The sequence below is a fragment of the Micromys minutus genome (assembly GCF_963924665.1).
Source record: "Micromys minutus genome assembly, chromosome: 15".
Lineage (NCBI taxonomy): Eukaryota > Metazoa > Chordata > Mammalia > Rodentia > Muridae > Micromys > Micromys minutus.
The window spans coordinates 51,985,477-52,005,197 of NC_137984.1; the positions used below are offsets into that span (position 1 = coordinate 51,985,477).

General features: G+C 37.5%; 1 protein-coding gene across 3 annotated transcripts in view; it reads left to right on the top strand.

Moving 5' to 3' along the window:
* POSTN (periostin) overlaps positions 1-19,382 on the top strand; it is a 33,220-nt gene extending 13,838 nt beyond the window's left edge. For 2 of the 3 annotated variants that reach the window (XM_080929514.1, XM_080929515.1), the window contains 14 exons: positions 713-925; positions 1,480-1,614; positions 2,408-2,556; positions 3,766-3,902; positions 5,070-5,200; positions 5,675-5,805; positions 5,896-5,998; positions 6,102-6,169; positions 6,502-6,547; positions 12,121-12,210; positions 13,151-13,240; positions 13,877-13,954; positions 17,773-17,814; positions 18,628-19,382. In XM_080929514.1, the coding sequence (XP_080785640.1) occupies positions 713-925; positions 1,480-1,614; positions 2,408-2,556; positions 3,766-3,902; positions 5,070-5,200; positions 5,675-5,805; positions 5,896-5,998; positions 6,102-6,169; positions 6,502-6,547; positions 12,121-12,210; positions 13,151-13,240; positions 13,877-13,954; positions 17,773-17,814; positions 18,628-18,665 (1,451 nt within the window). In that variant the 3' untranslated portion in view covers positions 18,666-19,382. Of the gene's footprint in view, positions 1-712; positions 926-1,479; positions 1,615-2,407; positions 2,557-3,765; positions 3,903-5,069; positions 5,201-5,674; positions 5,806-5,895; positions 5,999-6,101; positions 6,170-6,501; positions 6,548-9,308; positions 9,390-12,120; positions 12,211-13,150; positions 13,241-13,876; positions 13,955-14,287; positions 14,372-17,772; positions 17,815-18,627 lie in introns of all 3 variants that reach the window. The other variant, XM_080929516.1, reaches the window with a different exon arrangement.
* The last annotated feature ends 339 nt before the right edge of the window (positions 19,383-19,721 follow it).

Below are 19,721 nucleotides of genomic sequence, written 5' to 3' on the forward strand. Positions count from 1 at the left end.
CAGGCGTTTTATAATATGGAATGCATACTATAAAATACTTGCAACTCTAAATATATGCAGAACTGAGAATGTTATATGGTTTTTTTAACCACTACACATTGATTCTCAGATACACTTGGATCCTTTCCAGCCTCCCTTTCAATGGCCAAATCGCCTTTGCCTTGTGCTAACAGATTTTATACACTCAGTCTCCAAATTAAGCAGACAAACATTGAAGATATAACATCAAGGACCAGATAGATCACCCAGATGCTTCATAAAACTGTCTGCATTTTCTAAAAGTTGTCTGGGGGAAATGGCTTACCTTGCCCTCACGTTCTATAACTAAATTACCAATCATGAAGAGTCTTTTGGACGTGGTTAATGCATCATTCTATGTGAGTGTTTTATAACAGTCATGGCTAATAGTTAATTTCATAAACTGCCTAAAGGTTTTTTTCTTTTTCTCTTTTCAGTCTTTTCTTAATTCTTGGTGTTGCAAAAATTAATTTGGAGAGTTAATATTCTTTTTTCCTTTTTTTCTACCAAGCTAAGCTGCTTCTATTAAAGCATGGATTTAAAGCACCTCCTTTCTTAGAACATGTGTATTAAAGTTTTAATATCTCAGTGCTTATATCTGTGTCCTTGGTGAGTTTAGTTCACAGTGAAATGCATAATTTAACTGATTTCCTTTGACCTGAAGTTTGATTTTTCCTCCCATTTCTCTCCCCAGCTCTCATGAAGTACCACATCCTAAATACCCTCCAGTGCTCTGAGGCTATCACAGGAGGAGCCGTGTTTGAGACCATGGAAGGAAACACTATTGAAATAGGGTGTGAAGGGGACAGTATCTCCATTAATGGAATCAAGATGGTGAACAAGAAAGACATTGTGACTAAGAATGGGGTCATCCACCTGATTGATGAAGTCCTCATTCCTGATTCTGGTGAGCAGAGCCCCACCACCATTTCCCTTACCAGTTAAGGTACCCGGAGAGCAAGGCCATGAAAGGCTAATGTGTAGCTCAAAGAAGAACAAACAGTGAACTGTCTGTGTGCTCGCTGAGTGCTGACTCCAAAGCCTGTGCAGTCAAGCACAGCCCATCCAGGACCTTGGTCCAACATATAGTATTTATAAATGTTTTGCACACTGCTAGTGTGTTACTTGGCAACAGAAAGATACATACTGATGGTAAACATTCAGTAAAAGAAAGAGATTTTTACTCATAGTGTAGAACTGGTTGAAAGTTGACTCATGTTCAAGAAAACTACAGTAGGACAACAAAGAGAGAAATTCCCTCTAAGATGATTTGTACTGATCAAACCCCCCATGTGGATACTAGAATTTTCATTCTAAGGAAGAGTGGGATGTTTTACTGGATTGACACTCAAGTAAATAGCTTACAAGAATAGAAAGGAGCCAGGCACTGATTTCCGAACCCTGGGACTGGGATCATAACAATGAGGACATTGTTGAGACGGGAAATGGTTTCTTTTACAGCCAAACAAGTTACTGAGCTGGCTGGAAAACAGCAAACCACTTTCACGGATCTGGTGGCCCAATTAGGCTTGGCATCTTCCCTGAAGCCAGATGGAGAGTACACCTTGTTAGCTCCTGTGAACAATGCATTCTCTGGTATGTGCTGAGTTCTGTTCCCGCTCCGTTCTTTCTTCCACGTGATTATTCTCAGTAAGAAGTAATAGACACATTAGAAAATATTGATTAGATTTGGCGATCCAGAAGATATTGGTGTCCAGTTTTAAGTATAAAATCAAGAGAGGGTTCCATCAGATCGTGACGTGGAGTACATTTGTCTAGTTATTGCTACTCACTGACAATATTTAGGATATATCCTGAGATCTGGCTCTAAAAACCAATTTCACAAGGAGATATGTAAACGGTGAGGAAAAGTTTAGTGAACAAAACACAAACTTTTTAATGTTTTTAAAGTTGTAATATGTAAAATTATTAATTAGAGAAATTAGAACTTCTAAAAAGACAGTATTTCCCTTAGATTAATAACAAGTATACGTTCTGGCACTATGCCACATTTTGGAGCCCTTGTGTGCTTTGTCCCTTAACCAGTAGTAAGCATGAACTGACACATGACTCATCAACAGTCAACCATGTGACTAATGGACACCTAACTGTCAGGAAAAAAAAATGGTCCACTACAAAGGTTTAGGTTTTGCCAGTGACCACCATGAAAGTAAACGGTCTCTATGTAGATGAAGTTATTGTTTGCCCAATAAGAACTTCATGGGCATAGCTTGTGTTGATAGGTCAATTTGTATTGGCAGATGGCCTTGCTGGCCATTTAACTGACTCTTTTATGATGCCCGTGAGGGGTGCACTTGAACAGCATTAGAGATGTCCAGGCTTCTATGTCCGAAGGCAATAATGTTCCTCCTAATGCACATGTTCACAGATGACACTCTGAGCATGGACCAGCGCCTTCTTAAGCTAATTCTGCAAAATCACATTCTGAAAGTAAAAGTCGGCCTTAGTGACCTCTACAACGGACAGATACTGGAGACCATTGGAGGCAAACAACTCCGTGTCTTCGTATATCGAACAGTAAGTGAATCACATCCAAATCTAACACCTGTCTACACTGGCTGGAATGTCACATGGCATATGCTGAATTGTCATGGCAAATGTTTCTAACACACATGCAAATGCAATTGCAAAATTCACTGTTCATTTGATCAGAGAGATAGACAGCTTGTGGGAAGGAGCTTAGGAGAGGGCACTAATGTTCTGTGAACCACAGATAACTAGCATTTGTTCCAGTTAACAAGTAGCTGTGCTTTGAAATACTCATCGACACTGCAGAAGAGTCTCCTTAATGTACACGCTTGCCTTTTGGAATACACTGTACTTTCCAGGACAGATTTCATGTTGACTCTAACATGCAGGGTTTTCCGCAGTCACCATCTCCTCCCATCCGGCAATGGAATTTCTTTTCAGTGATTTTCAAGATGAATTTAGAAAGGCCCAAACAAATTTCTGGATCCTATGGGATGAACCTAAAGTGTGATTTCCTATAGGAAACTTCCCAGAAACATTAACGGTCAGAATTACTGTGCGGCTATAAAGCTTCATGGGGAGGGAACCATTACCCACAAATGGCAGGGGCACATAGGAACTCTTACTAAAGCTTCGTGATGGCAAGGCACACATATCAAATAATCCAGAAAGTGAGCTTTACTTTCAACTATACATGCACATATATTAAGTTATACATGTATATATATTAAACAACACATGTACACACATTGAATTATACATATGAATACAGTAACATATACATGTATTTATTATACATTATATTATACACCTGAATTTATTAAATTATACATGTGCACATATTAAATAAAGCATATCCATATATCAATTTTTATAAAGTAGAATTAAATTAAGGATTAGACACATAACTGATTGGTCTTACAGTCAACAGAATTGAATAAATGTGAATATTACATGACTCACTGAGTTTTGGAATATTTATGGCTGGTATTAACATAAAGAGTAGCCAAACATGAAGCAGGATGACAGGGAAAACAGAATTAGAATTCTATGCTGTCTGCAGTCTGCCGACAAAATACAAAAGCCTGATGCATAAGGTGTCCAGGCCAGTGGCAGGACCCGGTGGGAGATGGGGTGAAATGTACAAGGCACTACAAACAAGCCTGCCTTCTCAGGCCGCATCACTCTGGTGACCTCTAAGGGCTGTCTCCATCAGACATACTAAAGGGCATCATGGGTCTCCCCTCCTGCTGCTAGGCTATCTGCATAGAAAATTCCTGCATGGTGAGAGGAAGCAAGCAGGGAAGGAACGGTGCCATTCACATATTCAGAGAGATCATCCAACCAGCAGAGAAATCCCTGCACGACAAACTGCGGCAAGATAAGCGCTTTAGGTAAGTCTGTCTCCTATGCCTGCACAAAAGGAGGTGTGTCCTGTGCCTGCACACAAGGAGGCGTGTCCTGTGCCTGCACACAAGGAGGCGTGTCCTGTGCCTGCACACAAGGAGGCGTGTCCTGTGCCTGCACACAAGGAGGCGTGTCCTGTGCCTGCACACAAGGAGGCGTGTCCTGTGCTTGCACACAAGGAGGCGCGGCACCGGTGCTTCCCGAGAAACGTCCAGTGCACGGTACTGCTGACTCCAAAGACACACCCACAACACGACCCTGATACCCAAGACCCAGAGTACGTCAGGGATGTTGGCTGTAAAACAATGTCTTCTACATATGACAGGAAAGACCACCCATGACAATGTGGTTCCCTCAATAAGACCTTCACAATGACAGCACCAGGTGACATATCAGTATAAATGAGAAAAAATTCACAAGACAGCATTCTTAGATTGGGAGCTACAGGTAGTTCATGGCTGGGGAGAGGGGAAAAGTCAGCCTCCTCTAGGGAGGACCCCTGAAAGGATATCTAACCTCATGCCGGCCCTAAACACATGCACTTATTGGCAACAGTAAATTGGACTTATCAAGTCCTGTGTGTGTGTGTGTGTGTGCATGTGTGTGTGTTTCACAGTAATTGAAGAACAGGAGGTTATGAATTTGAAGAGTGGGAACGTCAACTCAGGAAGCGTTAGAGGGGAAGTGGGGGTTAAAAGGATGTAAATACAGTACTCAATGTAATTCTAAATAAATATTAGAAAGTAAATTTTAAAAATCATACAAATATTTTTAAATTAACACATTTTAGTGCTATTTAATTTGTTCCTGAAGTATCATAGCATGATTTGGTGGGTGGAAAAATCCTAAAAATTGTGTAAATGGTAATATAAAGACTAATTAATAAGCTGTGAAATGAAACAAAGGTTTTATGTCACATTAAAATGTGGCTTTGATGTTTTTATAAGAAAAGCAAAGGTGGAGAAATTTATAAATTATATATTTCAGTCCTTTCACATCATAAATCTTTCTTAACAGGGAAATTGCTCTTACATAGAAATGTCAGGTGATTTCTCACTGTTTCAATAATATATGGATTCCACCCTGTTCTGTACATGGTAAGTGAATCTAAATCTAAATCTATGTCAAACTAAACGCACATTCTCTGTGCTTAGCATCTTCCTCAGCCTCCTTGAAGCTGCAGATTTGAAAGATCTCCTGACGCAGCCCGGAGATTGGACCTTGTTTGCACCAACCAATGATGCCTTCAAGGGAATGACTAACGAAGAAAGGGAGATTCTGATTGGTGAGTAACAGTGAATGGCAGATTCTGATTGGTGAGGGACAATAAATGGCAGATTTTGATTGGTAAGTGTCAGTGAATGGCAGATTCTGATTGGTGAGGGACAGTGAATGGCAGATTCTGATTGGTGAGGGACAGTGAATGGCAAAGTAGTTTCCTTAACAGGCTTTGGTTTCCTTCAACCATCTTGGGATGTGAGGAGAGCCATTCATTAATATTTATTCACAAACTGCACACTGTCATACTAATTTATTTAAAACACATAATTATATAGTATAACAGGGAACTGTCATAATATCAAGACTAATTGGCATAGTTCGAACTGATCGAAATGACTAATATCTTGATAAAGCACTTCCATTGATGAGACAATATTGACTTTGTGAAAAAGCAGAAGAGGAGAGACGGTTTGATGTTTTATTCCCTGAATATCGGAGAAGCAAAGTATTATTAAACCAATACCTGTCTTTTCTGCAGGAGATAAAAATGCTCTTCAAAACATCATTCTTTATCACCTGACCCCAGGGGTTTATATTGGAAAGGGATTTGAACCTGGAGTCACTAATATCCTGAAGACCACTCAGGGAAGCAAAATCTATCTGAAAGGAGTAAGTTGCTAGAAGGAATTTATAACGTACTTATGATCATTAAATGGCCTTTATACAGTCTCTCCTTACCATCATCCCTTATTTTGAAAGGTAAATGAGACTCTTCTGGTCAATGAGTTGAAGTCCAAAGAATCTGACATCATGACCACAAACGGAGTCATCCATGTTGTGGACAAACTCCTTTATCCAGCAGGTGTGTAAAGATTAAACACATTGATAGATTGAGACTGTTCAAAATAGCTTTTTTTTTAATCACTCATTTTCTTACCATATTTACTGAATATTTATCTCCACAGACATTCCAGTTGGAAATGATCAGCTCTTGGAATTACTGAACAAACTGATAAAATACATTCAAATCAAGGTACAGAACAGAATGCTATCAGATTTTATTTCTACTATGTTCAGAGGGTATTGTAGGGCTAATACAAAAGACTAGAAATTAGTATAGTGTATTATGAGTATAGCATTGGAATAATGTAGACAATAGGAAAAATATAGGATATTACATATGCTTGAAAGTGGGTAAATTATTTTATAATCTTAAAACTCTCAGTAATAAACCTGGTGGTTTTTATGGCACCTGATTTTACTGCATTTTTACTGAGTCACCTTAAGCATTTTTATTTTAGTTAGAATTAGTGTTTTCATTGTGTAATACACTTTGTGTTACTAAACATAGACATGTATTTTCAGTTTGTTCGTGGCAGCACCTTCAAAGAAATCCCCATGACTGTCTATAGTAAGTATATAAATAGTTTTGGCTACAAATAGAAATGATATGCAAATATCTTCTCTTTGCGTATACGAAGTCTGCTGATAATCTGGTATTTAGAATTCCAAATTCTCTGAAACTCATCGCCCTCCAAACAGAGGCTGAGATCTGGAAGAAGCCTCAGAGGCCTAGCCACAGCCTCCACATCCACTTCTCTCCTCATGGCAAACAAGAGTGCCGCTTATCAGAGAGTAAAACCATGCACGAGGTGAACGGAAATCAATTAGGGGCATACAAAAGGGCAGGACTACAAGACGCCCCAGAACTCTCTGGAAATGTTAATGAGTGGGCACAAAGGCAGAGTAGGGCAGAAGGCTGTCACCCATCCCGCCCTGGGGCTGAACTGTGCATAGGAAGATGTGCAAAAGAGTCCTAATTCTTTTCTTCCATCAATTAATTAATTTATTTATTTTCTTTACATCCCCATTGCAGCCCACCCCCTCACAGTGCCCACCTCACAGTCCCTCCCCCCCTTCACCTCAGGGAGAACCTCCCACATTGTGACCTCAAGCCACTGCAGGTACATTCTAATTCTTATGAGACACCGGTTCAAAAATTACCACATCCAAAACTGGGCAAAGAAACCCCAAATCTGCTAAGTGATTGTTTTAAGTCTCCAAGTTACCAGATTATCAAGACCAAAGTTCAGCTACTTAACCATGGCAGATGACATTTCTTTCTCATCATAAATGCTGCTGCCAATCATCAAATAGCTCCCATCATGGGTTTTCATTCCTACCTCTCAAACCACCCTGCTGCTGCTTTTACTGTGGCTTTTAAAGCTGAGTTCTTTCCATTTTGTTTTGGCTCTACCACAAGACAGTTAAATATGCTAAAATGTTGCATTATCCTCCCTTCATTCTAACTAGAAAATTATTCTTGTCAATATCATGAACATCCAGTTATCTAATTATGAGAATTTTCCTTCAAGTTAACACTGGACATGAAAAGGAAAACAGCCAATGTATGGAGCAAAACAAAATGTCTGCCTCTCTACTTGACATAGCCTCTGTACTCCTGGTGCTGGGTCCCAGAGCTGTCTGAGGGTGTCCCCTGGAATCATTATGGTTTAGCATTTTCTAAATTCCAGCCATGGAAAAACATATAATAAATAAACAAGTTCTGATGGCCTCTAGTCATCATATCCAGTCAGATACATGTGACACCATCTTTCCCCTTGCCATAAATCTTTATTAAAATATTATTTATCTTTCTCATTTTATCCATATCAGTACTATTGGCTACATGGCAACATTTTTATTTATTATAGTATTACATAAATTATGTTTGCAAAATTATGTAAATCTAGTAACTTGTCAGCCCACTCAGGGGCTGTAGGAGCTCTGGGGTTTATATCCCCCTAATGTTGGCTGCTTCAAATAGAGGTACAGGCCCAATAAAGCAAAGATTCCATCTTCAGAATCATTTATTAATTAGTCTCTAATATTTCTTCTGTTTTCCTGATGTTTGTTTTTGTTGTCCCCTTCAAAATACGACACATTTTAAATTTTTATTGGGACCACACTTTAAGTTGTCAAATAAAAATAAAAAAAAATCACACAGAGGGCAAAGGTCAGGAAATCTTTAGAGCTGTCCAAGTTACTTAAGCCTTCACAAAAGCAAAGCTGACAATCAAGACTCTAAAGTTCAATTTTCCCAGCATGAAAAACCTCAAAAATTATTTCACTTGAACAACAGTAACAGGTCTCTGTGTTGCTCCAGGGGCAGAGTCCTCTGTGGCAGAACCACTCGTGGGGTCAAGAATTAAAAATGAGGATCTGACACATTTTAGAGCTTTATAGTCTGAGTTTTCAAGAGCTGATCTGTGGTTAAAAGGTAGTCCCCATAAAGGTGTAGCCCACACCCACTCAAAAAGTTGACACAGGTGAGCATGTAAGAGCAGGGACTGAGATTGGCAAAAAGCCACCGTGTGCTACCGACTTAGTCACACATGTGACTGAAGTCAACACCCCTTCTACTGGAATCATCTTCTAACACTTACTAGGAGTGAAAAGGCCTAAGTAGATCTGAACTTGGCTCTTACAATAAAAAATAAAAACAAACAAACAACAAAAACAAAACAACAACAATATCCACCCAACCTAAACCCATGATAACCTCACTTGGGAGGTGATATACATTCACCATAAAACCTTCACATGGAAAACCACCTTAAACTTATCATAACAGGGTTGAAAATAAATGTTGGCCATCTCGCATCTGATGCAAAAAGCTCATGACTTCCTGGCTGAAATTTATCCTCATCTCGAAATGTGAATTTGTTTCCATATTTTCTTTTCTGTAGCAAATGCATGGGAGCATTCCATAGGTCTTTTTCTTTCCATATCCTTCTTTTAATTACAAAGCTGACAAAGCAATTTAAGATATAACGAAATGCATGAAATTAATCATGTTTATTTGTCTTCTGTTGCTACACAGCCAGTGTTCTCAAGAAGCACAAAGGGAAGTCAGAGCCTTAGTGATGCGGCTCAGAGTGGTAGATTTCTAAATGGTACAGCATTCAGTTAGCATGTCTCCCTCTGAAGCACAGCCAAGTCACTGGTCTGCGAGATTCCGCATCTGGACATGCGAAGACATTATTTCCTGTCACTGTCTGACCCTAGCACCATAGCTGATAAATTCACACCCTATAGAGACCAAAAAGGACAACTTCATCTGAGTTGTTTCTAGTTAAACTTTATTCATGCTCCACTTTCTATATTTTCAGCAACTAAAATTATAACCAAACTCGTGGAACCAAAAATTAAAGTCATTCAAGGCAGCCTTCAGCCTTTTATCAAAACGGAAGGTAAAACCAATATTCTCCATGGTTCCTCACAGAAAAAACATATGTAATCAACTCATCTCTCTCAATATATCTACATTCTTTTTGAAACTAACATGCTAAATGTTTCTCTACAAACAGCATGCTTGTGTAATTGCAAATGGTGGGGTGCAATATGTTTTTAGCAAAGTAGTTGGTGCATCCCTAATATTTTCAGTACATTTGCTTGTATTTGTTTTAATCTAATTGAGGTTGTGTCAACACTGGTACCCAGATAATCACTTAACAAAGTATTCATAAATATTTTTCTGTAGATTCCATAAGAAAATACATTTTATGTAGCTTTATTTTCACCCCTCATCACCATCACACTTTCTCTTGATACCACTGAAAGAACATAGTTTAAAACTATGCAGGCATCTTTTCCAGTGAGCATTCTAAAAGGCTAGAGAACGTACATATTAGCGAAGGCTTTAAAGTTACAGTTAATGACTATTTTAAAACTTAGATCACAAAAACAGAAAAAAAGAAGGTGTTGTTTAGTAGGTCAAACTCTGGATCCTCTATCTCCTCTCTGAACTTTATTTACTTCTTTTATCTCAAATGTCACTTTTCTTTTTATACTTACTATGTTAACTGATGTCAACCTCTTGGATGTGACCTTGATCTCATGCATTTATGTTATCTCTAAGATCAAACTTTAGCAACAATGTCCACGTTCATGCTTGTCACAGTGATCATTTGCCACAGAGAATACATCTGTTGTCATGTTTCTTCCACGAGAAAGATGCAAACAGTTTTTCTTCTGTTGTTCTAATCATCCTTGTATTCGGGTTTTCTGTGGCAAACTCTGTGGCATTACACACCAACTCAAAATACATGTGTCTCTTCCCTTTAGGTAACCCTAACTTAAACTCATTGAAAACATAAAGCTTTCTCTTCCTGGCTACCTATGAGTATTATTCATTCTTGAGTGTACAGTTGAGTTGTCCTATAAAATCAGTGCTTAGCTTTAAAAAATAATGAATTTCAACCATTTTATTGTTTTTTTACTTATTGATAAATAAAAATTGGGGTTTCAAGTAGAAATAAAATTTAAAGTATTTTTGCTGAGAATATATATTTGATTGTGTTAGTGAAAAATGATCGGCCAAGTTTAGGCAAAATATTGGATCTTTTAAAAAATCATAACCAATAAAATTTGCTATAACTGATACACAACTTCTAAACTAAAGTCGTCCACAGGTGCCATGTTCCCATTTTCAAAGATATTTCTCCTTCTATGCTTCTTCATTCAAATCATATGTCACCCCAGTTTTTGTCAACAGGAGTCTGTGTGTTACTGTGCAGTTAGGAGCATCCTGGAGAATTAGTCTACATGAGTTGTTCCTCATAATGATATGGAGAGTAATGGGTCAACTCATCTGTAATTATTCTTCAGTGTAGGGCCAGAAAGCAACACCTCTGTGTTGTTTCATATCAAAGAGAGAGATACCAACCCACAAATTCCACTCAAGACTCATTCCAAGTCATAATTTGACAATTTTTTGTCAAAAAAGGTTTAATTTTTTTGTCAAAAAGACACTAAATAAAAATTTAGAATTAGGAACAAGTCAGCTAAAACTTAACAAATGAAATATGTACTTTGTATGTATGTTTATGAAATGTCTAGTAATATTTCTTCTTTTGTAATGTTTGATAATAGGTGCTTGCAGAATTTTAACTTGACTTTTCTAAAGAAATAAAATGCCTTAGTCTCAGCGCTAACTCATTTCCTAGCCCTGAGTCACTGGGCAAACTTCTTTTTAAGGGTTATCAACGTTAAAACCTATTCATACCTTTAAGTTAACCATTGCTATTGGGTTCACACAGAAAACATCATGGCCTGAAATCCTTGTGGTTGAAAGAACAGTTCTCTGTCTTACATTATTTATAATTATTACCTAGCTCTGGGTGATGGTGTACTTTGATGATTTTTCAATAAACAAATCAATCTTAATTATAACTCCATTCAGCTATTTAAAAGTACAAGTTAAATGTACTGAACTGAATAACTCTTACTCCTCCATAAAATATTCCTGACCAACTAATGTATCAGTAAGCTTTCTAACATTCAAACTGATTTTCTCTGGGAACAAAATCACTTTGCAAGTCAAACACAACCCGCTGTGCATTTGAAGGGTTGTGTACCTGTTAGAGAGTTGATGCTGATATTTACATCCTCCTCCTAGTCCAGGTAAGTACTAAGTCAGTTTTCCTTAAGGCCTAAAATGTAGCATCTTCAAGGTAAGTTTGTTAGATTTCTTTATGTCCAGTGCCATGCTCACCCATAAAACTGTAAGATCCTGAATGATAAAAACATTAAAGAAAATGTTAGCAAAGATTGACAGGCGACGTCCTCTGGCAAAGTGTGATTTGAGCCAGTTGCCACTGGAGTATTTCCAATCTGTAAATGCTGATTCCCAGAGAAAGCCACGTAAGACATTCTCTGTAATCCTACCTTATGGCCACTGAGCTCGCCTGTGCATCACTGTAAATGCTGAAGCAGGGGGTGGGGAAGCTGCAGCATAACCGAATCCTTTGTTTCCCCAAATACTGTCTAACCCCTAAAACAACAGGAAATATTTAAAACCGGTTTCATGAAACCTGAAACGCTGAAGTCTGGATAGCAAGAAGCATGGAAATAAAGTTCTTGTTTGGGAAAGGTAAAGGTTTTCTTCAATGCACTAATCTGTCTTCTAAAATGATGTCACAGGACCTGCAATGACGAAGATCGAAATTGAAGGAGAACCTGACTTCAGACTGATTAAAGAAGGGGAAACAGTGACAGAAGTGATTCACGGAGGTACTTTCTGCCTCATGCCTCTGATCATGCTGGGGTAGCATCCCTGTAACCTTTTAAAATAGTGTCGATTTAGGATTATTAAACGGCGTGTTTTATCTTGAGTTTAATTTTATACAGGTTGAGAGATGTTGATTAGTATAGTTTTGCTATAATCAGACATAGTGTAGCGTGTTTTTAAGTGTGCTCAGTAATAAAGCACTAAGCTCCTGGATCACTTCCTCTGAATATGCAAAATGGCAGTCATGAGGTATAATGACCACAATAATGTCAACACACAAAGACACACTGTTTTTAGAAGAGAAGAGGTTGATGATTTTTGTTTAAAACTCTGGTAATATGGACTGGTGAGATGGGTCATTAGGAAAAGACACCTTCTTCCAAGCCTGTGTTAGATCCCTGGGTCCCAAATGGTAAAAAGATGTCTTCTGACTTCCACAGGTACACCATAACTTACAAATAAACACACAAACACACACACACACACACACACATACACACATACTCACATAATACACATACATACACCTGAACATACAGTCACATATGTACACATACATACATATATATGCACATATGAACACACACACATACTCATATGTGCACACATGCACATGCACGTGCACACGCACACACAGTCATACTCACACATACATTTAAGTAAAATAAACTGAAACCAACCTTTTAGAGATGGTATAACCAGCCCTGGGTTTTATAGAAAGGTTTCCTTTCCAGTGACAGCTCTGCTTGCCAGTTGACCCTCGTGCCCACCTTAGACATAAGAGTTACTCATACTGGCCAGAATTTATTCACACTCTGTTCCAAAAATGGCTAGAATCATCTCTTAAACAATAGTGTCACATCCTTGATGAAAATCTCCAGCTCTGGAGGTATAGGCACTCTAAAAGGGTAAATCACGTGTGGGATTCTTCTCTTCTTTCAGAACCAGTCATTAAAAAGTACACCAAAATCATAGATGGGGTTCCTGTTGAAATAACTGAAAAACAGACCCGGGAAGAACGAATCATTACAGGTAATTCTTAATTCTATGTATGAGCTGTACTTACATTACAAACACAAGTTAGATTACCCCAAGATGTGTGCATTACATATACCTAACTAGCCTTTGTCACCAAGAATATTAAAGTCGCCTCATTTCCCGTCTTGTTTTTACAATAAATAAATAAATAAATAAAGTACAAAATGTGTTACCCCTGTCTTTCTCCAAGACATTTTCGCAGACATGTCTATGAACATGTATTTTTACTCTGTGTACATACACATGTGTTATGACATTCTGCCTTTCGTTTACCACTTGATGAGTTTCTGAATACTAAGAGAAACTTCCTTTGGGGTTATATTCATTTTTACAATCTGTACATCTACATAGCAAAGTATATATGAGTCTGTCTAAAGCAGCTGACAAATTTAGTAAACTTTGTGTGAGACATCTATGAATTAACCTAAAATTCTATATTCAGCGTTCTACATATTTTATTTTTAAAAGGCCTCTAGTACAGCCTATGCCTCCTACTTTGCAATGAGGTTTTCTGGGGCACAGCCATTCCATCATTTGGTACAATGCCTATGGCTACACTTACTCTGAGGGGCTGAATGGTTGCAGTACAGACATGTGGCCCACACCGTCTAAAACCCCCCTTTCCTTTAGGTCCTGAGATAAAATATACCAGGATCTCCACAGGAGGTGGAGAAACAGGAGAGACCTTGCAGAAATTCTTGCAAAAAGGTCAGTATACCTAAAGAAGAGGGTGTGACATTGGGCCACCTGTTCTATATCTAATGTGAGCTTGAAGGCCAGGGACATGTCTTATGCTACCTTACTATTCCACACCAGCATAGGGACGAGGCCAGATGTGGTACCCATACAGTTTGCTGGTACAGGGATGGCAGCTGCCTTGTGTTGCCTGTCTACCGAAGAGTGTACCAGACACCAGCACTGAAACCTTAGGAGGACTGAGAAGTGTCTGGAATTCTTTACTGAGCAGGTGGCAGTATGCATTGTGTCAAATTGCTGTTTATTGTGTGACCCAATTTCTGCTGTGAACATGTGTCCTCTCAGAGGTCTCCAAGGTCACAAGGTTCATTGAAGGTGGCGATGGTCACTTATTTGAAGATGAGGAGATTAAAAGACTGCTTCAGGGAGGTTAGTAAATGTTGAAAACTAACCCCCTTAACGGGCATGGAAGAGGCTTCAGCTTTTTAAAGACTGAACGTGTAGGCTACTCCTTTCATTAGATTAAAAAGACAGTGTGGTCTGTTGTCTTCGGCAAATTGATTAGTGTGTGTGGCCAGTCCAGAAAGTCATTACTGCTTAAACAGTCTTTAAAAAGTTTGATAATATAAAACATGAAAGCAGTGAATACTTTTTTGCCTTGACACAGAAAATGAAGCAGATATTTTGACTACGAAAGAGTTTTGCTACATGGCAGAAAACTTTAAATTTGAAAAAGCTTTGCATATTTTCAAAAATTGTATTCACTGTCCCCATAACAAAGACAGGCATGTTTGGGAGTTTGTAGGTGCATAGTTAAGCATTAATAAGTGCTTTTAGCAACTTGCATTTCCAAAACTACATTCTTACAAGTGAATATGTGTTCCTGCTTACTGTTTGAGTGACAATCTATACTCAGGATTACAAAACCTTTAGTGTATAAAATTAACCTTTGAAGTATGGAATGTTCTCTGTCTGTAGTATTATAGTGACTTACTTTCAAAAGAAAAAAAGGATTCAAGATGTACAAACTCTCAGTGATAGTTATTAAAAATAGGAAATCATTTGGATCATTGACAGCTAAATAAATGTGTATTTAGTTCAATTTACTAACAACAAAACATCAGACTAAAAATTATTCAAAGTACCAGCAAATGAATAGTTAGAACAGATGTGTTCTTTACTATGTTATGGATCAGGAAAGACAATTGAAATCTGATGTTTCTCTAAAATTCAGTTTAGATGGCATTTGGTTTATAATTTTAAAAGTTGTATAACTATGTCTAAGAAAATATAGCTCCTCTTAAATCTTAAATCTTATATATTTTTGAAAGCATGCTTCTGAATTTGTGAAGTAATTTTTCATTCAACCAACAATGTATTTTTAAGTACACATTCACAGATATCAGGAAAACATTAGACTTCCTTTCAGACTGCAGGGAGCCTATGGCATATCCTCACCCATAATGAAACCAATGGCTTCTTGAAGATGGAACAAAGAGCCCACTAAGTGCCACCCTGCCATAAAACCTAGCAGACCTTAAAGGAAGAGTACACACAGTGTGGAATTTAAATTGAATCCTTTGTTTTTCTTTTTAACCCTTGCCATAGTCGGCAGCTTTGTGGAATGGCTGTGCTTTTTAGAGAATTAATTAGAGTTTATTCCTGTTTATATTGTTTTGTTCCCGGAGGCTTAAACTATGGGTAAGTATGTTTGTTCCTTTAACAAGACTCTGAAGGTTTCTTTGAAATGACACTTCAATATTAAAGAGCAGATTCTCGCACCCCAGAATATCTGCAGATTTTAAAATGGTATTTTCTCTTTTATGAATGGGCTGGTTTTTATTTCGGTTGCCCTCTGCTTTACTTCTCTGGATGTGACTTGTCCATAGATCTGTGGAGAATGGTTCCAAGAGCGCCCTTTAAAAGAGTTAGAAAACTATTCTTAAGGATTTTTCTTCTCTTAGAAAAGATGATGTAGGCCTGGAGAGATGGCTGTGAGGTTACGAACACTTACCGCTCTCTTGGAGTAATGGGTTTGTTTGTCAGCTTCCACAGAGCAGCCTTAACTGTCTGGAACTCCAGTTCCCTGGGGCTCTGACATCCTTTTCTGGTCTCTACAGGCAATGCATGCATGTGATACATGTAAACTCACTCATACATGCATGTGCACGCACACACACACACATGCACATACACACACAAATAAATAGAGCAGTCTTTTAAAAGGTGCACTGTAGTTACCAGTGTGTGCAGTAACAAGCTTCCGGGCCCGAGCTAGACAAGTTAGCTTCCACTGTATAGCTCTCTAAACGTTTCTCCTCCCACATCCACTGGAGAGACTCTTCCTAAGGCTTCCTGCCTTTCATTCTGAGATATCTGAGATCCAGGAGAGGAAACTCAGATTCTGAGTATTATGAGAATTTCATTCTGAGATGTTTTTGGGCTTCGCTGAACATTTCTCATTTGGATGCTGTCATGGCAGAATAATAATTGGTAAAACCAAATTTACATGAGGAAATCTGAAAGCATTTTGAGAAGGGAATCTAGAAGATTCTTTTGAACTTGATATCAGTTTTTCAATCAAATAGAATTTAATAAGCTCACTATATACTATATTCTTATTCAATATTTAAGACTACATCGTCTATCACATTGTGATGATACTTTATAAATCATTATTTTAGATCAAATAAACTTGTAGTTCAAGAAAATATTTATAATATTATAACTCAGATTTTCTAATTCAAGGACATTTTCCTCTTGTTTGCCAATCTCAAAGGGGTTTCTATGGTCCCGTATCTAACTTTAGTGTTAACATGATATGGCAAATGTTTACCTGTCTTACAGAGAATTGACATGTTAGAAATGTGGTAAGATCAGAGGAAAGCTCATAAATTCTTTAAAATGTAGGAGTTTTTTATTTGCTTTCTTTTGTACATCTTATGCCATGCTTTGCTTTTAAATATACAAAATTTTTAAAAATGCCAATGAATAAAATTGGTTTTACCATTGAGTATTGATGATAAACACAAATCAATTAAAGTTTCAAAGGAAATTTAAATGAAGGCAATCCAAAAAATGAAACCACCATAGGAACCAATCAGTCTTTAATCCCAAATAATCTCAAAATGAGATAAGGCATCATTTTAGGCTTGCCACAACAGGAATTAGAGCAAAGGGATTAGAGAACTGTTTTCTAACTATAAAAACACAACTCCTATGAACGCTTAGAACCTTGAACTACGGGAACATTGGAGATGGTTAAGGGCACAGATTCCAAAGAATCCAGGTTTCAGTCCAAGCCCCCACGTGGCAGCTCACATCTGTCTGAAACTCAAGATCAATGGGCTCTACACTGCTGTGCTCTGCAGACATTAGTCATACATGTGGTGCACAGATATACGTGCACGTAAAACATCCCTAAACATAAAAAATGTAAAAAAAAAGTAAAAAGTTCTATTATTTACACAGCTAGTTAATTTCTCAATATTTACACAGCTAGTTAATTTCTCAATGATTTTTATGGGCTGGACAGTGGGGTCCGGGGAGTGGACACAGGCACACTTCTAAATTGCTCATGATCTATAATGAGAATTTTACAGAGGCACGAATAATGAGTACAGTAATTGAAATATGGGTAGCTCTCTTGGAAGGTGGCATCACATTTTACCTTGTCAGTAACTGAAATTCTAAGGACCAGTGAGTTTACAACTAAAACAACTACACATTGAAGCAGTCCTTCAAACAATTTAGACTTTCCTGCCTGTCAGTGACCTCTAGATTTTACCTGCAATCCCAAAGAATTTCTAACTACACATCTTTAATTTTAGACACACCTGCAAAGAAGATACCAGCCAACAAAAGAGTTCAAGGTAGGCGAATCGACTACATTAATTTTATGATGTTAGTTGCAGAGAGTGGTGTTTAATGCAGTTTGTTGAGTTTTGGACAGACAGAAAATTTAATGGGATTTGATGCAAAGTTTGCTCTGATAAGTTTATATGTTCTCCTTTATTACTTGACTTAAGTTGAACGGATATTAAAAGGATGGCAGATAGACTGGTATAAATAGTTAAATGCATTGAACCACTGAGATAAGAAATGCTGGAGCTACAATTGAGGCAGAAGCCAGTTAGTTCAAATAAGTACTGATATAACTTAATTCTGTATTGCATATATGACATTTACAACATCATTTCTTCCATTTATATCAATTTTCTAATATCTTTTCCCCAAAGATCTTTGGTAGGGCTTACAACCTTTGAATTGAAAGTTTTTAATTCTTGAATTAATTGCAGACTAATAATAAAAAGATCTCAAAAGACTCATAAATATAGTACATGAAGATCTGACCTTGAGCCAACCCAGGATATAGAATGTTGACATTAATTGGCCAGTTGCATATGTTTTTAATTAAAAGATTTATGAAGAACTTCTTATGGGAACAAAAAACTACCTCAAATTTTTAGATACTCAAAATCATCAAATTTTATATTTTGATACAATTTTAATTAAGGCATACAGTCTTTTTCACTCTAAAAGGAAGAGAGTATTCAGACAGCATGAACTAAATAAGTCTTATGACAAGGAGCAATGATTGCTCTTGACAGATATGCCGTACACAGGCCACCCCGTTCTTACCCATTTTGTCCTATGCACATCTAATTTCTCTTGTTTCTCCTCAGGGTCTAGAAGACGATCAAGGGAAGGTGGTTCTCAGTGAAAATCGGCAGGTCATACAACGGAGTTTATATAATCCTAAATCAACAATTTGATTTTAAGGGAAATTGTAAGAGCCACATTGACCTTAGAATCTGAAATGCCAACAAACAAAAGACAATCTTCAAGTAAATCTGAACATGGAGTTAATTTCTTTGTTTCTGAATGAGAAGCATAGGAAAACAATAGTTAGTCTCCTGTGGGGTAGAAACTGAAGGAAATATAGGACCATGAGGGCTTTCTATATCAATAAGAAAACTTCTGATTAAATTAGGAATCCATCAAAGATCATCACATTGATGGATCCATTCAGCTAAGTCTTTGCTCAGTGAACACTTTCCTCCTCAAGAAGAGGCTGGAAAAACCCAAAGCACACAATTACCTTTCCACGGGAGGCTAAGCTATCATAAATGGTGTTCAGTCATACAACAAGCAAACCAACCCACCAAATTACAAACAGTGGTGGTACATATTTCTCATACAATGTGGGTTTCCTGCTAAATTTTGTTATTTTTACAATTGATTTATAGCCTTGAGATGATTGTCATATGCTTCTTGCAATACAAATGTTTTCTCTTAAACATTTCAATAAAACTGTTCTTCAGGTATAAAGAGAATTACTTCAGACTTGGTAATTCAGAAAACTCAAGGTTTAAGTTAAAAAATAAGTTTAGACTTTGGAATATGACTTCATATCTTTTTTATTGTTAACAAGTACTCAATAAAGGAAACTGAACAAAATAAGTGTTACTCAAATTTTTCAAACTATTATTTAATATAAAAGATCATTACACAATGGGGCAATCAAAATCATCAATAGTGTGCTCCAATATAGCCATGAAACTGTGTTAAGGTGTTTATAAGTTACTCTCCTAAAAAAGCAAAAGGCCAGACAGTTATTCATAATTTACCATAGGCTTCCAGAAAATAAACAGGTCATATACATAAGGCATCAGTTAATTATTCTTGGACTCAGGGTGATGCGAGTCAGACACCCTTCAATAAGACTTAAAGAAGCCAGAGTGTTGACTATGTGCCTAAGAAAAGGAATCGGTTGGTT